The sequence below is a fragment of the Malus sylvestris genome, chromosome 5 (assembly GCF_916048215.2).
Source record: "Malus sylvestris chromosome 5, drMalSylv7.2, whole genome shotgun sequence".
Taxonomy (NCBI): Eukaryota; Viridiplantae; Streptophyta; class Magnoliopsida; order Rosales; family Rosaceae; genus Malus; species Malus sylvestris.
The window spans coordinates 33,506,118-33,522,695 of record NC_062264.1 but is presented as its reverse complement, the minus strand read 5'-3'; the positions used below and the strand labels follow the sequence as shown (position 1 = coordinate 33,522,695).

Sequence of the window (16,578 nt, the reverse complement as noted above, 5' to 3'; positions counted from 1 at the left end):
ATACTTTTTCACTTACAAGTGAAAATGAACTTAACGTAAAATTTGACGAAGCCTTGAGAGGGGATGAGGTGGGTTGATAGGCCCATATTACTTGTCAAATTCAATCATACTTTGTGCTGGACCTCTGGTTCTCGACCCATACCCAATTAAAAGACGACCCGACTGCAGTTGCATTCCAGTCTTCCCAGACTCACCACACCAGTAACCAGTCATCTTTGGCTGGAAGTAGAAGTCAAACATCAAGCATGACAACACAGAAGAAGGATAAAAAGGAGGGAAATTTGTCACTTGTCCTTAAATTGTCTATTTTTCAATTAAAAGGACAAATCTTTATTATCCAAATTTCATTTTTTGGGGTTCAGAAAATCATAATGCAAGAGGAAAACTGTGAAACACACAAGGCTTCTGTGGATGACACCCTCTCTCTCTCTTCCCCTCATCCGATTTGGTTTCCAATTCCCACCTCCAAATGCTCATCCATTCCCTCTCTCTCTCTCTCTCTCTCTCTCTCAAGAATATATGAGCCCCACCCAGTTTGTCTGCATGCAACCTCATACTTATAATCTCTTTGTTTATCTGTTCTATATCTATTTTGCACTGCTTCCTCTTGATGCACTTTGTTGCATAGTCTTGGACTCAAACTTCAGGTTTTCTTCTCTCTCCTCTTAAATTCTGTGTTCTTTCTTTTACTAGTATTCTCAAACTTGCTTGGAAAGATTATAACTTGTTGCCCACAAAACAGAAAGATTGTAACTTGGTGCAATTTTTTAAGTGAGTTTTGCAATCTCACTTCGTAATGGCTTTTTATGCTTTTGGAACCAATTAAAGTGGGGAATTGAGCATGCCCTGGTTGTATTTTCCTTAACAGTGAATTGGGTTTAGTCTTTTTTTTTTTTTTTTGTTCTTATTACGAGCGTTACTACTACTCTAAGTTACACTAAGGTGAGGGGAGGGTTTAAACTCGAGATGCAGTAGGTTGCAGTGGATTCAGTCCTTTTTATATATATCAATTTTATTCTTCGTAATCCCAATATTATTCTTCTTAATCTAGTATCTACCTTAAGCAAGAAAGTAGTTTAGCTGACATGGGGACATAACCTATCTTTTATTGACAACCTGAGTACATATGATCAATGATTTTGATTCAGTTTAGTGCCTTATGTGTGTGTGCGAGTGCGAGTGCAAGAACTGTTTCTTAATGCAAATTTGTGTGTCTTAACTTCCTCTGATATTTGAGTACTTTCTTGTTTCTAACTTCTGGAAAAAGAGAAAAGGGGAAGAACAAGCTGTGTCCGCATCCAGAATATGATCTCATTAGCATGATGTTGATGTTAAATACATATTTTTCAGGGAAGCGTCGACCGTCAACTTGTAAAATGGAGATTACCAACGTCAGCGAGTATGAGGCCATCGCAAAGGAGAAGTTGCCAAAGATGGTCTATGACTACTATGCATCAGGAGCAGAGGACCAGTGGACTCTTGCTGAAAACAGAAATGCTTTCGCGAGAATTCTGTAAGAATTCAATCTTTATCTTGAGATACTCAGTAAAAACTATAAAGTAGTACTCGATGGTATTTATCTAGCAGTGCCCTTTTTTCTGTATAAAGTATCAGCTTTGGAGTTCTCATGAAACAACGTATTGTCATCAAACATAGGTTTCGACCCCGTATTCTCATTGATGTGAGCCGCATAGACATGACCACCACTGTTTTGGGCTTCAAGATCTCAATGCCCATCATGATTGCCCCAACAGCCATGCAGAAAATGGCCCATCCTGAAGGTATGCTATTGATTCACGTTATTAAGATTGAGTAGTTTTTCATTTGGGAAGAACATAGCGCAACTGGTGAATGGTGAGCCATCTCTCCTTGCTCTTGAGCTGATATTTGGATATTGCGTTTAGAATTGGACTGTATCATGTGTATTAATATCATCTTTACCCCATGTAAGTTATTGACAACATAAGATTTACCTTGATCATATAAGTCACCACGGGGTTACATGATTAATATACTTACAACATGGATAGCCCCCATACAGTGTGCTGAGCTTGAGAACACTTTTAATCTGTGTAAATTTTTTTGAGAAAACAATGAGAAAATTGTACAAAGGGTGAACAAACATCGGATTTTCGATCCATTGTAAAATGGCATCCAGTGTCATGCCTAATACTCTTCAAGGAAGCCATGGTATCCATCTGACGATGATATGAGAATTCTTGCAGGTGAATATGCTACTGCGAGGGCAGCATCAGCTGCAGGAACAATTATGGTACCGTTGTTGACCTTGATCAATTGTCTTCAATAGCTGACCTACACTTATTTTATTTATCGGATTTTTACATGTTGGTTTGCTCTTATATTACAAGTTCTGTCTATGTTCTTTACTTCTACCCCGTGTTGATTGTTTCAGACCTTATCTTCATGGGCTACTTCAAGTGTTGAAGAGGTTGCTTCAACTGGACCTGGAATCCGTTTCTTCCAGCTCTATGTAAGCTTAAATACTAATTTCATTTCTATTCGTTAGTTACGACACCCAATTGTCCCTGGTCTTGAGTTATGACTTTTGAGTAAATGTTTCCTTGCCTTATGCGATCCATGTTTTGCTGGTCATTATTATAAGGTCTACAAGGACAGGAATGTGGTTGCTCAGCTGGTGAGAAGAGCTGAAAGGGCTGGGTTCAAGGCTATTGCTCTTACAGTTGATACCCCAAGGCTCGGTCGCAGAGAAGCTGACATCAAGAACAGGTCAACTTCATGTCCATAACTGTTATAGCAATATCAGCTGGTCAAAACATTCATATCAACCTAGTAAGATAAATAAATAAATTTGGTGAAGATTTGTATATGTGCATGTGCGTGTGCGTGTGAGTGTTTTTACTTTCATCGGTTCAATAAGACTAATTCAGTTCGGCATTTGATGCAAGCTTAACATGTGGAAGAGTTTAATCTTGTTAATACCTCTTATTTGGTACCTTGCAGATTTACCTTGCCTCCGTTTTTGACACTGAAGAACTTTGAGGGTTTGGACCTCGGAAAGATGGACAAAGTGAGTAGAAACTGTGCTGTCCTAATTTTAAGAATAATGTCTTTTATGTTTAATTTGCTGTGTGGGGGTCTTTCAGGCTGCTGACTCTGGACTTGCTTCATACGTTGCTGGTCAAATCGATCGTTCTCTTAGCTGGAAGGTATGTCAGATAAGATCAAATGTCGAGATACATGAACTTCTAAGCAAGGCTCATAATGTGGAAAATTTACAACTTGGTGTCACAAGTTATTTAGCCTTCATCATTTAAGTTTAAAAAGAGTCCAACAAAATAAAAGGATGGAATATCAACAAAAGTGTAATATTTCTAGATCATTCAATAGAACGAATTGAAAAGTACAAATGTAGGTTCTTCCATCTTTTGATGAAAAGTATGCAAATTTAAAATAATGAAGGTGTTTTGGCTGGGCATATCCAGCCGGATGTTTGTGAGGAAGCGATGTTTTCTCAGCATGTATGCCTTATTTTTGAATAAAAAGTTGATATGCATCTAATGATCTGCCCCGATATTTCAACAGGATGTGCAGTGGCTTCAGACAATCACTTCACTGCCTATCCTAGTTAAGGGTGTTCTCACTGCCGAAGATGGTATGTATTTGAGTTCCTTTTCTCTCCGTCGTTATGATAGGTTTGTAATGCTTGTATAACTCTTCTACGCTCATATCATGCAGCAAGGATTGCAGTACAAGCTGGAGCAGCTGGGATTATTGTGTCCAACCATGGAGCTCGCCAACTTGATTACGTCCCTTCGACTATCATGGCCCTAGAAGAGGTGCAGAAACTTGATTTTAGCTGTTTGTAGTGCATCTCCTAAATGTTAAGTAAACATGCACCTATACCATCCTAGTTTTCGTAATGTTTTGACATGGCGGCGCTGTCTTGACAACTAGGTTGTTAAAGGTGCACAAGGACGCATTCCTGTTTTCTTGGATGGTGGTGTTCGTCGAGGAACAGATGTCTTCAAAGCATTAGCTTTGGGTGCCTCTGGCATATTTGTAAGTCAAGTTTTGATCATGATTTTTCCATGTAGAAGCACTTATTCCATCCATATATTACTCACCCACCCCCTCCGCGAAAAGATTATACTGTCTATCAAAACATACTGAGACTTGCTTCTCTCGCAGATTGGGCGCCCTGTGGTGTTCTCTCTCGCTGCTGAAGGAGAGGCTGGCATTAGAAAGGTACTCCAAATGCTGCGCGAAGAGTTTGAGCTAACCATGGCATTAAGTGGATGCCGTTCGCTCAAAGAGATCACCCGCGATCACATTGTGACTGACTGGGACGCTCCTCGCCCTCGCCATCAGCCAAGGTTATAGAAACATTCAAATGAATGGCGGTGGATAAACCTTTACAAGCTGAGAGTTGATGTGATCGGTTCCACAGCCTGCCTTTGTTCTTCGATTCCTTATTATTTCTGCGTTTTCTGTAATGATGCTGGACGGTGAGATAATATTTCCATGGCTACTGCTGCTGCCCTTCACTGTATATTTTTTCCATTAAACAGAAATATCGATCGTCATATAACTATTACGACAATCTCCTTTGCTGCAGTTAAATGATTCTGATATACCACATAATGTCCAGATTGTAGAAATTTTCGTTAAAAATAGTCACGCGACCACTATATTGTGTGACTTTACCACCTGAACCCGTTTTTGTGTCGTTTTACCTCTAAACGGCATTCAAGTTTTGGGGAATAATTTTCGAAACCCTCATTGTTGATTCTTTTAGTTTTGACCAAAACAATCTTAGATACGATTTATCATGTAGTTTTGATGCAAAAACAAATTCAGGTAGCAATCTGGCACGAAAAAAACATTAAGGTGGTAAAGTAACACAAAATAATAGTTGTCACATGCAAGTCACGGGAAATCGTTAAGTCTCCCTGAAATGTGGTGTTTTTGTGCAAAAGTTAGTTTAGCTAGGCAGTAAATGTCACAAAACGAAATTTTCATGATATAACTTGTGTCGAAATTGGAAATTTCAATGGCGGAAAGCTAAGAGCATCTCCAATAGCCTCGTTTAACAACGTTGTTTTGCTATTTTAAGAGAAAATTCACAACGATTAACAGTGAAAGGAGATGTACAAAACCCTACATCAAGACTCTCAACGCCGAGCCCGCTTACTTTGCAATGAGATACTTCAGGTCGTCTTTTGTGATTCTTAATGCAAAATTACTCCAAAAACTGCTCTCCTCACTGCATTCGGCATTAACGAATGATGGGGGGAGAAAAACAATATATATTCCTCTGTATAATGCCTCAACAACCATCAAGGAGTACTACAAGCTGACCTGCCATTGTGCGAAAATGTCACGCAGCCAAGAATACATACTTTGATTTATTTCCTGCTTCAGCCTCTCCTTTAGCTTATCAACAACCACTTAGAGCCTCTTCAATGAATCTCCAACTCCCTGGAAGAAACAACACGAGAGTACAAAATCTGCGATAAAGATCCCAACAAGAGATATAACCACAGCCGAAGTTGTTGACTCTCCAACACCCTTGGCTCCTCCCATAGTGGTCACTCCCCAAGCACAACTCACAATCGATATGATCGCACCAAAAACCTGTGACTTGATCATTGCACTAATTATATCCCATGGTTTGAGAGCTCTGCAAGCTGAATCCAATATAATGTTGATGCTAACACCATAAATGCCATCGGAAAGGAGGGCGCTGGATGCCATCCCTACTGAGAAACACATTAGAGTCAGAAACGGAAGAGCAATACATGTAGCAATCACCCTTGGAGTCACAAGATAATCAACCGGGTCAGCCCCAAGAACTCTCAGAGTGTCGGTTTGCTCAGAAACCTGCATTGTTCCCAACTCTGCAGCAAATGAGCTTCCAATACGCCCAGCAACCACGATTGATGTAATTACAGGACTCAACTCCCTTGAGAAAGCCAGTGCTAAAACCCCACCAACGGCTCTGCTTAACCCTAATCTAGTAAATTCCCTAACGAATTGGATCGTAAAGGCCATGCCAACAAATGTTGAAGTCAAGAGACAGACCCCGACTGAACCTGGCCCAACTCTCTTTAATTGCTGAAGTGTATTTCCCCAGTGCACTTTGCCCTTCAAAGTTCTCAAAATAACCTGTCCTGCCAGGATAAGAGCTGAAAACCCCCTCCACATATACGTGGGAGGTGACCATTTGTGCAACACCGTCTTCGCTTCTGAATTGGGTGCATGATTTGTATTTGAATCTTCTAACACAGAGGCAGAAGGGTGGCCATCATCTATGTTGGGAATTGCAAACAATCTGGTTTGTTGCTTAGGCAAGAGAAACTTACATGTCTGAGGTCTTCTAGTAATCAGAACTCTCCTGACAAGATCACTTGAATATGAGGTTTGTGATTTACTCCACCCATCTGGTTTCAAAAGGCTTCTTCTGAAATATGTTTCAAGACTTTAATTGAAACTTAAAAAAAAAAATGAACACAGAAACAAAAACAATGAGATGAGAACATTCATAAAATTAGATACCTGTCAGCAAAATAAGAGAACGGATGAAGATATGAAGCGGTTTGCATGGTTGGTTCTGTTAATTTTCCTCAACTTTTTTTGGATAAACAATTCAGTCTGCTTTCCGATTTTATCACAGAGGAGAAGGCACCACAGATCAGTGTAAAGTCTGGAAATGTACTTCGAAAATTTTCAAAAACCAGAGAACCCGATGCAATCACTGGGAACGGGCTCTCCTCAAGTTACCATACCGTTCAGCGCTGGGAGTCAGTGATATTTGTGTTCACCTGATTTCATCACAAAACACACAAGAAATGAAGAGTACACAAAAAATGCACAAATCAGATTGACCCAGAAAAAGTCAATGGAACCAATGAATTTCTATAGCATCAAATTGAACAAGTCAAAGAGAATAGAGTATTCATCTAGATTCTAGACGGACCATGTGAGGATGTGAACAAATGCCCGCCGTCGGAAGTTTACCAAACCTTGCAGGTGCTTACAAAACTTGGATACTTCCCAAACTGCCAATCAATGGTACCTCAACTTCCTTCCGACCCAAAGTCATGAAATTAAGCTAAGCTAAGTTTTTACACAAATAACGCATCCATTTCTTCACCAACATAATCCAATAAACTTCTAAACATTATATAGCAGCAGAGAAAACTCCAATTCCCAACTGAACAATTTTGCACCACAATTAACAGCATATAGCTTTTCAATTCAACAAAAAAGCACACAATCCAATCACAAAACACCAAGACTATTGAAACCCAGATGAAAATATGTAATGAATGTGAAGAAAACACCTTGGAACCTCCACTGTCCTGATCAAAGCAAGCAAATTCGGAACCCTAACAATGGCGAAAGCTCGCGGCTTGAGAGGATGGGTGGTGACGCCGAGTCAGTAAGCATCTCGGATGAGTGTGAATTCTTATGGTTCAAATCCAAAAGAAAGAAAACCCGGTAAGGGTAGGCCCATTTTATTATTTCTCGTGCGAAATTGGGTCTAATTGGGTCGCCCAAGCCCAGTTAACCGGCCCGCCTTGACATCCCACGACTCTCGCTCTCTCTCCCTTCGTCTTCCTCATGACTTCAACTGCAAGTCTGCACCTTTGGCAGTTGGCACCACTCTCTCCGTCGGAGATCAGAATCCAAGCGGAACAGAGAACCATGGCCGGCAAAGGCAAGCTTTTTCGTTCTTTCTTTTTTCTCGAAAGCTCGTTTCTTTGCAGATTTCTGAGGAGTTTGGGATTTCTGATTGCAGGAGGGAAGAGAGGGCGGGCGTGCGTGGTGGTGCTGGGCGATATTGGGCGGAGCCCCCGTATGCAGTATCACGCTCTTTCGCTTGCCCGACAGGTAAGCGCCCCCGCCTGAACTTCTACAGCTGATTTAGCAACAACCCAATTCTTAATTTTCCATTTTGTGCTTTTGAAATGTGTTTTGAAGTCGGAATTGCTCTTTTTCATGAGAAATTTGGACCTTTTTGTGATTTTTTCTATTGAATGTGCGTCTCAGGCTTCTCTGGAGGTAGATATTGTTGCATATGGAGGTACATCTTTTGCTTTGATTGTAGAATTATGTGCATTGTTGAGCAAATTTGAATCTAAATGTTACCTCATAGTGCTGATTTGGATTTGAGTTGGAATGTTTGGACAGGTTCCGAACCCCATTCCGCTCTACTTGAACATCAGTCCATTCACATACACAAAATGGTAGTTATTGTAGAAGTGCAATTTTCTTTTTACCGCAGTATCTTACTATCGAATATTTTTGGTCGTCCACAAGATTAAAGTTATTGTGATTCTGGTTGGCAGCAGCAGTGGCAGACATTTACGCGTGGCCTGCCCAACATACTTAGACCCTTCGTGCTTTTGATCAAGGCAGTGACTCAGTTTGTAATGCTTCTTTGGTTTCTTTGCATTAAGATACCTGCTCCCGATGTTTATCTAGTTCAGGTGAGCTTGCACTGCTCCAGTTGGGAAGTTGCAGAAGCTTTTCATAAACTAGACAATGTATAATTGTTTTTCTTTGACAAGTTTTCAAATTTGATTAATTAGCTGCCAAGTGCCAACCATTTGCAAATTTTAGGCTACAAATTTCAGTTGGTTCCCGAATTTTGTATTTAGATTTTAGAGTACGTGAATTGAATGTGAACTTTCTTTCTCTAAATCCTATGGTTCATTTTGCTTGTGCAGAATCCACCCTCTGTTCCGACCTTAATGGCTGTAAAATGGGCAAGCTGGCTTAGGAAATCTGCCTTTATTGTTGACTGGCATAATTTTGGATATACTTTACTGGCATTGTCTCTTGGAAGAAGTAGTAGATTTGTGGCAATATACCGTTGGTAGCTATTGAATTTTTTTAGACTTTTCTTTGAGGGCATATTTTTGGTGGTGCAGTAGATTGAGTTTCTCTTTCCTGATTAGGTTTGAGAGGTATTTCGGGAAGATGGCAGATGGTTCCCTATGTGTTACGAGGGCAATGCAACATGAATTGGCTCAAAATTGGGGAATTAAGTAAGAGGGTCAGCTCAATATTTCACAATTTATTGCTACTTCACAAAACTTTATTATCAAGTGATGTATATTTACTTGTCTTCTGTTGTCTTCCAAATTGATAGAGCCACAGTTTTATATGATCAGCCTCCTGAGTTTTTCCGACCTGCTTCACTTGAAGAAAAGCATAAGGTGTTTGAATGCCTAATTCTGAGCTTGTTTTGACTCTTTTTTTTTGGTTTGGAGAATTTGGTATAACATGTGAGTTATCTGCAGTTGTTCTGCAGATTAGATAAAAATCTAAGGCAGCCACTTGGTGTTCACGATTGCACTAGCACTGGTAATAATAATCAGTTTCTTTAAATTTATAATTTGTTTCTTAACTGCCATTCATCAATTAGTAATGTTCTTTCAATATGTTAACATATATCTAACAGGATCAGGGGAAGTGAATACAGAGATAAACGATACTCTGTTTACCACTCTGGTTGGTACTGACGTTACTTCGAAGCCACACAGGCCGGCACTCATAGTTAGCAGTACAAGCTGGTGAGCTAATATTCAGTGGAATACTTTGATGTAACATGAAAGACAAACCCCATGTTTAAAACATTTGATTTTTCAATTTTTATTTGTCTTCTTTATTAGTGTCTTTAGCTGACCCCACTTAGTGGGAAAAGGCTTTGTTGTTGTTGTTGTTGTTCTTTATTAGTGTCTTTTTGAATGGTTCTTTACAGGACTCCTGATGAAGATTTTGAAATTCTCTTGGAAGCAGCTGTCATGTATGACAGGCGTGTTGCTGCTATTTTAAATGAAGAAGATTCTACTAAAGAAGAGGTTCTTTGGAAGGATATTCATAGTGGGAAGCAATACTTATACCCTAGGCTGTTATTTGTCATTACTGGTGAGTATAACTATTTCTTTGTTCTAGGATGTCAGGTTCCTTTTAGCCTTGCATATCTGTTATCAGAGAGAGAGAGCGGGGTCATCTTACGCACTTGCATACTGATTTAATTCGTGTAGGTAAAGGGCTTGAAAAGCAAAAATATGAAGAAAAAATTAGCAGGTTACACCTCAAACGCGTGGCATTTCGTACTATGTGGTTGTCTGCTGAGGACTATCCATTGCTTCTTGGTAGGTCTTTTATTTTCAATTGCTTGTGCTTTGTCCCCATTGTTCCTTGCACATTATATGCTCTTCCAAAAGTATTCAGTGTTATATATTTATTTACATTTGCAGGATCAGCGGATCTTGGTGTATGCTTGCATACGTCCTCATCAGGGTTGGATCTTCCCATGAAGGTAAGGGGTAAACTGAATACTGCACTAGATAGATCTACAACAATATGAATTTTCTCTAACTGCTTTTCACTTTACGTTATTGTACATTTTTTGGCGGTAGGTCGTGGACATGTTTGGCTGTGGACTGCCAGTTTGTGCTGTTTCCTACTCATGGTAAACTCTTGTTTTTATTAATTACTTTCTTTATGCGATAGGAATCTTACTTATTATGACATGCTTTATGGGCGTTTGGGGATGCTGTACATTAAAATCTGATGTCCTTGGTTATGGTAATCTTTTTTCAAAGCATCAAGGAACTAGTGCAAGTTGAGAAAAATGGCCTTCTGTTTTCATCGTCTTCAGAACTAGCGGATGAACTTTTGGTAAGTTGGCCAGCTTGCTTGTTTCTCTGTCGGGATGTTTGAACTACTACTTAAAAATGATTGTAACAATTAATACTTGCGTAACAAACCACATATGCAATTCATGTAACTTGAAATGCATGAAATGCAGTAAAAAAGAATACAAATCATATATATTTTGGTGTCTCCTTGTGGATTTCATGGTGGTTAATTGATGAAACTAATATGCATGGTATACTAACCACTGCAATATTAACGTAATTTGCTTCACTTCAACGACTCAAAACTTTGGATTACTGTTTAGTGCACAGTCTTCGTGATAATATCTCTCTTATAACCTGTACAGATGCTGTTCAAGGGTTTTCCAGATGCATGTGATTCCTTGAAGGTTCTCAGGAACGGTGCATTGGAAATGGCTTCATCTGGGAGGTGGGCTACTGAGTGGGAAGAGCATGCCAAAGCATTAATACTAGAGGTAAGCTTATAATATGCATGTTCATCAGTCTTACTTATCAACTATGTACTCTCACATTTTTCTTTGTCCTCTACCTGTGGTGCCTTGATTTCCTTGTACTATACTATAGATGGCTATGAATCTGATTTCAGAGGTTCTGAAATTGCAGGTTATCTCTAAAAACTCAGATTGATTTCTGGTTCTGGTTGAAAGTTGTTTAGTCGATGAGGTAATATCATGATACCATTTACAGTTTCTTTTGTGCAACCAAAGTTTCACCGATCAGTTTCTTTTGTGCAACCAAAGTTTCGCCATCCATCACTCTACACATTCGATGCTAACCATGTGCATCACGTTTTGAATATAGAGAATAGGAAGAGAAAAATAAAAACATGGCCATACTTTTGTGATATGAAATTATGAATTGAAAAAGCAACTTACAAGTCCCCTGGTTATTTTTGTAATCTTCTTTATCAGGTTTGGCAGATCAGTCAAGGAATTCAGAACAGCTTCCGGGATGTTATCAAAATCGCATATACAGTTTATCACACGTTGAAACATGTGGATATTTCGCGAATTTCAGACTTCAGAACAAAAGTACACTATGTATCTTCGGTCAAGTTTCATATTGTGTCTTTCTGGATGTAACTGACGCTATTATTTCTAACAATATGTGGTGTTTACAGGTTCTTATAAGCAAAATTTAATATTAGCTCCCATTCTCTACGACGCCTTTCTGTTTCTCTGTTTTCCCACAATAGCAAATTCATCAAGAATAGTACCTTATCTTGCTATTTCCCGTCGAAACAAAGCTTAAATTCGAATTCAGAAGGAAAATTGACACACTTTGAGAAATGAAGAATCATAAGAGAATAATTAGTGGAAGACAATTTTAAAAAGAAGAATGCACCAAAGGATACCACGTAGATGTAAAGGGTCCACTTACATCTTCAATTTCACACTATGCATTGAAGTTGTTCTAACGATTATTACATCTGGTTGTCCAGCTCGTCGTCTATTTCCATTTAAGTTTAAGTTTTCAATATAGACAAAAATATATAAATTTAATCCTTAAATCCCATAAATTAAAATAGTTTAAAATATCATTTTATAATCCAACAAAAGAAAAGAATACTCTCCATAAAAAAAGAAAAATAAGATAGAAATTAGAACAAAATCTAGATTTTGGTTCAGTTTGGGCTCTTTTTGGGCCTTTGTCACCTTGTTAGAATATCAAGTGGGCCATTCGTATTTCTCTTGCCTTCCTGTTCGGGCCTTTATCGTCCGGCCCACTAGATATTTTCTTTTAGTTTTTGGTCTGCAAATTATCTATGGTTAGGGTTTTAGACTGAAGAAATCCAGGTGGCGGGGGTTTTAGCTTTCCAGTTTCAATAGCAGAAAAGGCTTCGCCTGCAGCTGCACCAGCATCAATGGGCAAGAAGAGGCAGAGAGAGAGGCACCAGAATCCGGAGCCGTTCCTCGCCGAAGAAAATGGCTCCGTCGCCTCCAAGAAGCGGACCAAGTCGAAGCAGCACCAGCAGGAGGAGAAGCTCATATCTTCCGGAATGAGCTCTAAGATCCTCAAACAGGCTCTGGCTCAGCAGCGGGAGATAGAGGACGAGGAGAACCGCGCTCAAAACCCTAACAATTCGCTTCTGGATGTATCGGAAGAGCCGCGGAAGGAGGTGGCCGACGGCGAAGAGGAGGATATCGATGATTTCGGTGGATTCTCTGAAACGCAGAGCCGATTTGACGGTTATGATGTGAGTTTTGGTCGCTAATTGTCTGTTTATTGGATTTTTGAGTTTGTTTGAATGGTGAGAATCTGTGAGGAAACATAGGAAATGTAAAATGAATGCTGAATTGTGTTGTTTTGTTTAGGTTTCAATTGGATGAAATTAATTTGATTTGTGAATGAAAAATGTTTAATATGAGTTTCAGGAAAGTGATGAACATGGCGAGAAGCCATTACATGAGATTGATGAACATGATGAGAAAATATTGGAGCAATTCTTGTCAAAGGATGCCGGTCCGCAGCGTACTCTGGCAGACCTCATTGTCGCAAGAATTAAAGAGAACGATTCAAATGTCGGCTCAGGTAGATATGGAATATGATTTTGTTGTTCCTTCTTTCATTAGCTAAAGCTGAAGGTCGTTTCTTTAATATATTTTCATTTGTTGATTTGATTTGTTCGGTTGCAGATGCGAGGCCTCTGCCTAAATTGGATACCTCTGTCATAGATTTGTATAAGGGGTAATCAAGCTATCCTAGCATATATGTTAGTCAAGTAATGCTAGGCCATGAAGACGACGTCTTACTTTTTCGATATTTGTGCAGGGTTGGCAAGTTTCTTAATAAGTACACAGCTGGAAAGATTCCCAAGGCATTCAAACACATCCCTTCAGTGCCACGATGGGAGGATGTCCTATATTTGACTGAGCCTGAGAATTGGTCACCAAATGCAATGTATCAAGCTACGAGAATTTTTGCTTCCAATTTGGGTAAGGAGAAGGTAGAACGTTTCTACAAGCTTGTGTTGCTTCCAAGGGTGAGGGAAGACATCCGCAAGCACAAGCGCTTGCATTTTGCACTGTATCAATCTTTGAAGAAGTCTTTGTACAAGCCTGCTGCCTTTTTTATAGGAATACTGTTTCCCTTGTGTGAGGTAAACATGCCATGCTTCTCCATCTAATTGCAGTATTTTGAAGTTTAAGCGTTGTTTGTTTGTTTGTTTGTTTCGGAAGCTCATTCATTGATTTCATTCTCTCTGTCATACTGAAGTTACGGGTTTATGATGCTAACCTTTTTGCTAGTTCATTCGGATGTATCCAAACTAAGTTTTTGAGATCTGATATTCATCTCAATTTCATTATATTAATGGGATGCATGGATCTAAAATGTTTTTATGGTTTTGGAATGGATGTTTTCCTAATTCTAAGCACTTCCCCCATGGCTCCATTTCTCTTTCTTCTTGAACAGTCAGGGACATGTAATCTAAGGGAAGCTGTTATTTTTGGGAGCATTATACAGAAGGTCTCCATTCCTCCACTTCATTCTAGGTATGTAAGCTGCCTTATCAAGATTTGGTATTGATTCCATAAGTTATGAACCAATTTGCCTTTGTCAGAACAGAAGGCTTCCAAATAGACCCTTGAAGATGAAGAGTTTGTTGGGTGACGGCTTAGAAGCCATTCTGATAAGGATTTAAAAAGAAATAGAAGTTGATTATATCTGTTATTTGGATTATTTTTATCTAGAATGTACTTTTAACATAACTACTACGTTTAGTTTATACCAGTTGGCTTGCAATGTATTCCTACATTTAGAAAGGCTGTGAGCAGTCAATTGCATCAATTTTTTAAAAATAATTTTAACAACCACTTAAAACTATTATGCACAAATCTCCTGATTATATCTCATTTCTTAAGTTAGCAATCTATGGTTAACTTTTCCGTTTTGCGTGTCTTGTATTTAGCAAGTTATTCTTTCATTTTCTGTTTCTGATGTTGGAAGTTATACTGTTTATTCATGGTCCTTATAATCTACCTGGGAGATCTCTGATACATGCTTTTGCTGTATTTTCAGTGTTGCATTAATGAAGCTTGCAGAAATGAAATACTGTGGCACAACAAGGTATTGAACCATGTAACAGTTTGTATTTCTAAAATGGTTTGAAAGAAATAAAGACATATCTTCTCTTAGAGTATGCGGTTGCAAGATAGGTGCATTTGTGCCTGTAAAAGTTTGAAAAAAAGGTTTAAGATATTTGTTAACTTGAAAGACATTCAAGCCAAAATGATTTTTATATATGGTGAAATGCATGGTAGGGAGGCCTAACGTTCCGAGCAGTAGAAAAATGTAGAAGATCTGATTCAATAAACCTCCCTGTATGAAGCACAATTTCTATCAGTTTCCTTTCGTGACATTTATCCACTATAATGAATTTAAATAGTTGATGGTTGGTCAGTTTGGAAGTACTCTTCTTGTTATTATAAAGGAGAAGGTCCTTGCATGTGACACTGTTTTGACAATGCTGTTTTTATGACTGTTGCAGTTATTTTATAAAGCTTCTTTTGGATAAAAAGTATGCCTTGCCATATCGTGTACTTGACGCTCTTGTTGCACATTTTATGAGATTTATGGAGGAAACAAGAGTAATGCCTGTGATATGGCACCAGTCACTTCTTACATTTGTGCAAAGGTGGGCAAAGTTTTAATAATCTCTTCTGTGCCTGAATGATGATTAGACTGCATATTGATGATAGTTAGCGTAAGTGGATCGTCTTTTTCCTCATATACAGCTGGTGTAATCCCTTGCAGGTACAAAAATGAATTGCAAAAGGAGGATAAAGATAATCTCAGAAATCTTCTTGAAACGCAAAAACACTATTTGGTAGGAGCATTTTCTCTTCAGGCATTTCATTTCTATAACTTTGTGGCTATAACTCCATGGCAATATGTAATCTGTATTCGGCGATTCAATTGTAGGTAACCCCTGAAATAAGAAGGGAACTAGAAAATAGCCGCAATCGTGGTGAGAAAGAGGATGATCTCATGTCAATTGATATCCTTTTTTATTTGTACTATTTGTTTTGCAATAGTTAATTTTTCTTTTCTTTCTGTATTGCATCTGGAAACGTGAACTGTAAGCTGCTAATGGCATGCGATCTTGCAATATTTAGCAATTAGCATTGAGTTCCAAGCATATATTGAAACAGGGAAAGTATTCTGTGTTCCCCTTGACTGCGCATACCTTCTCCAGTTGGTGTGATCAATAAACCTTTCGAAGAGGATTGGTTTGACATTCCAGAGGTGCCTATGGAGGATGACTAGTTTATTGCTCGGTAGGATGCTTGTATATGCTGCGCCGTTCTGTTTCTCCTCTTAATCTTGGTATCCTTATGTTTTCTCTTTGTTATGTCTTTTCGTAACGTGTGGCTTGTTTCAGGCAAACCAGGGTTCTGCTGCAGGCTGTTGATGGAGTTGGGCGCCAACGGAGTAGTACATCTCCTAATGCGGGAAAATGCAAGGGCGTGCCTTCGGAGTTGAAGCAATTTTGAATCGGAGGAGTTTACCCGCCGGGCAGTTTTTGTACAAGCATATTATTTTTATTTTTATTTTTTGATTATTAATTTATTACACAGCTTCTAGTAATCATGTATCATATTTTTATTGGAACTTTAACGAAAAGCACCCGGTACTGTTCACTTTAACGAAAAACCACATTTTTACACTAAAAAGTCAATCCTGGTACTATTCACTTTACCCTTTATTTTGTCTTATCATTAAAACTCAAAGTTTTCAAACCCTTTTCATTAGTTTTCCTTATTTTTATCCATGAGTTTTCATGTACTCGTTGAAATATTTGAGTTGAAAATTGAAGATGAGACCCCAATCTGAGATTAAAACTGACGCTCAATTGAAAAATGTAATGATTAAGTTTTTACAATTATTAGTTTTTTTTTAA

The 16,578-nt window shown here is 38.7% G+C and overlaps 4 protein-coding genes across 10 annotated transcripts; 3 read left to right on the top strand and 1 right to left on the bottom strand.

Moving 5' to 3' along the window:
• The first annotated feature begins 458 nt into the window (after positions 1-458).
• On the top strand, positions 459-4,582 carry LOC126624146 (glycolate oxidase). Of its 2 annotated transcripts, XM_050293171.1 has the most exons (12): positions 459-647; positions 1,351-1,513; positions 1,657-1,781; positions 2,226-2,272; positions 2,414-2,491; positions 2,624-2,748; positions 2,983-3,049; positions 3,126-3,188; positions 3,565-3,634; positions 3,718-3,818; positions 3,937-4,041; positions 4,171-4,582. In XM_050293171.1, exons 2-12 carry the CDS (start codon positions 1,377-1,379, stop codon positions 4,360-4,362), a joined length of 1,110 nt encoding a protein of 369 aa, XP_050149128.1. In that variant the 5' UTR covers positions 459-647; positions 1,351-1,376; the 3' UTR covers positions 4,363-4,582. The 2 variants fall into 2 exon arrangements, with proteins under 2 accessions (XP_050149128.1, XP_050149129.1); XM_050293172.1 differs by lacking the exon at positions 459-647 and having other exon boundaries at positions 1,402-1,517.
• A 397-nt stretch (positions 4,583-4,979) lies between these two features.
• LOC126624147 (protein TRIGALACTOSYLDIACYLGLYCEROL 1, chloroplastic-like) lies at positions 4,980-7,474 on the bottom strand. 3 transcript variants are annotated; one of them, XM_050293176.1, is made up of 3 exons: positions 7,326-7,474; positions 6,538-6,803; positions 4,980-6,439 (listed from the first exon to the last, which is right to left on the bottom strand). In XM_050293176.1, exons 2-3 carry the CDS (start codon positions 6,582-6,584, stop codon positions 5,431-5,433), a joined length of 1,056 nt encoding a protein of 351 aa, XP_050149133.1. In that variant the 5' UTR covers positions 6,585-6,803; positions 7,326-7,474; the 3' UTR covers positions 4,980-5,430. The 3 variants fall into 3 exon arrangements, with proteins under 3 accessions (XP_050149133.1, XP_050149131.1, XP_050149132.1); XM_050293174.1 differs by having other exon boundaries at positions 4,980-6,442; positions 7,326-7,473; XM_050293175.1 differs by lacking the exon at positions 7,326-7,474 and adding an exon at positions 6,959-7,319 and having other exon boundaries at positions 4,980-6,442.
• A 47-nt stretch (positions 7,475-7,521) lies between these two features.
• LOC126624141 (UDP-glycosyltransferase TURAN-like) lies at positions 7,522-11,836 on the top strand. 4 transcript variants are annotated; one of them, XM_050293160.1, is made up of 18 exons: positions 7,522-7,702; positions 7,784-7,875; positions 8,035-8,068; positions 8,176-8,231; positions 8,337-8,474; positions 8,715-8,863; positions 8,946-9,035; positions 9,140-9,206; positions 9,291-9,354; positions 9,452-9,563; positions 9,752-9,918; positions 10,038-10,148; positions 10,254-10,315; positions 10,416-10,468; positions 10,602-10,677; positions 11,003-11,131; positions 11,280-11,339; positions 11,588-11,836. In XM_050293160.1, the coding sequence occupies exons 1-17, from the start codon at positions 7,606-7,608 to the stop codon at positions 11,301-11,303; spliced, it is 1,521 nt and encodes a 506-aa protein (XP_050149117.1). In that variant the 5' UTR covers positions 7,522-7,605; the 3' UTR covers positions 11,304-11,339; positions 11,588-11,836. The 4 variants fall into 4 exon arrangements, 3 of the variants coding, with proteins under 3 accessions (XP_050149117.1, XP_050149118.1, XP_050149116.1); XM_050293161.1 differs by having other exon boundaries at positions 7,532-7,702; positions 8,334-8,474; positions 9,458-9,563; XM_050293159.1 differs by having other exon boundaries at positions 7,533-7,702; positions 8,334-8,474.
• Positions 11,837-12,454: 618 nt separating this feature from the next.
• Positions 12,455-16,578, top strand: LOC126624143 (bystin-like). Its single transcript, XM_050293162.1, has 11 exons — positions 12,455-12,873; positions 13,052-13,208; positions 13,313-13,364; positions 13,449-13,776; positions 14,091-14,170; positions 14,697-14,744; positions 15,166-15,312; positions 15,432-15,504; positions 15,600-15,675; positions 15,865-15,955; positions 16,060-16,578. Exons 1-10 carry the CDS (start codon positions 12,541-12,543, stop codon positions 15,942-15,944), a joined length of 1,374 nt encoding a protein of 457 aa, XP_050149119.1. The 5' UTR covers positions 12,455-12,540; the 3' UTR covers positions 15,945-15,955; positions 16,060-16,578.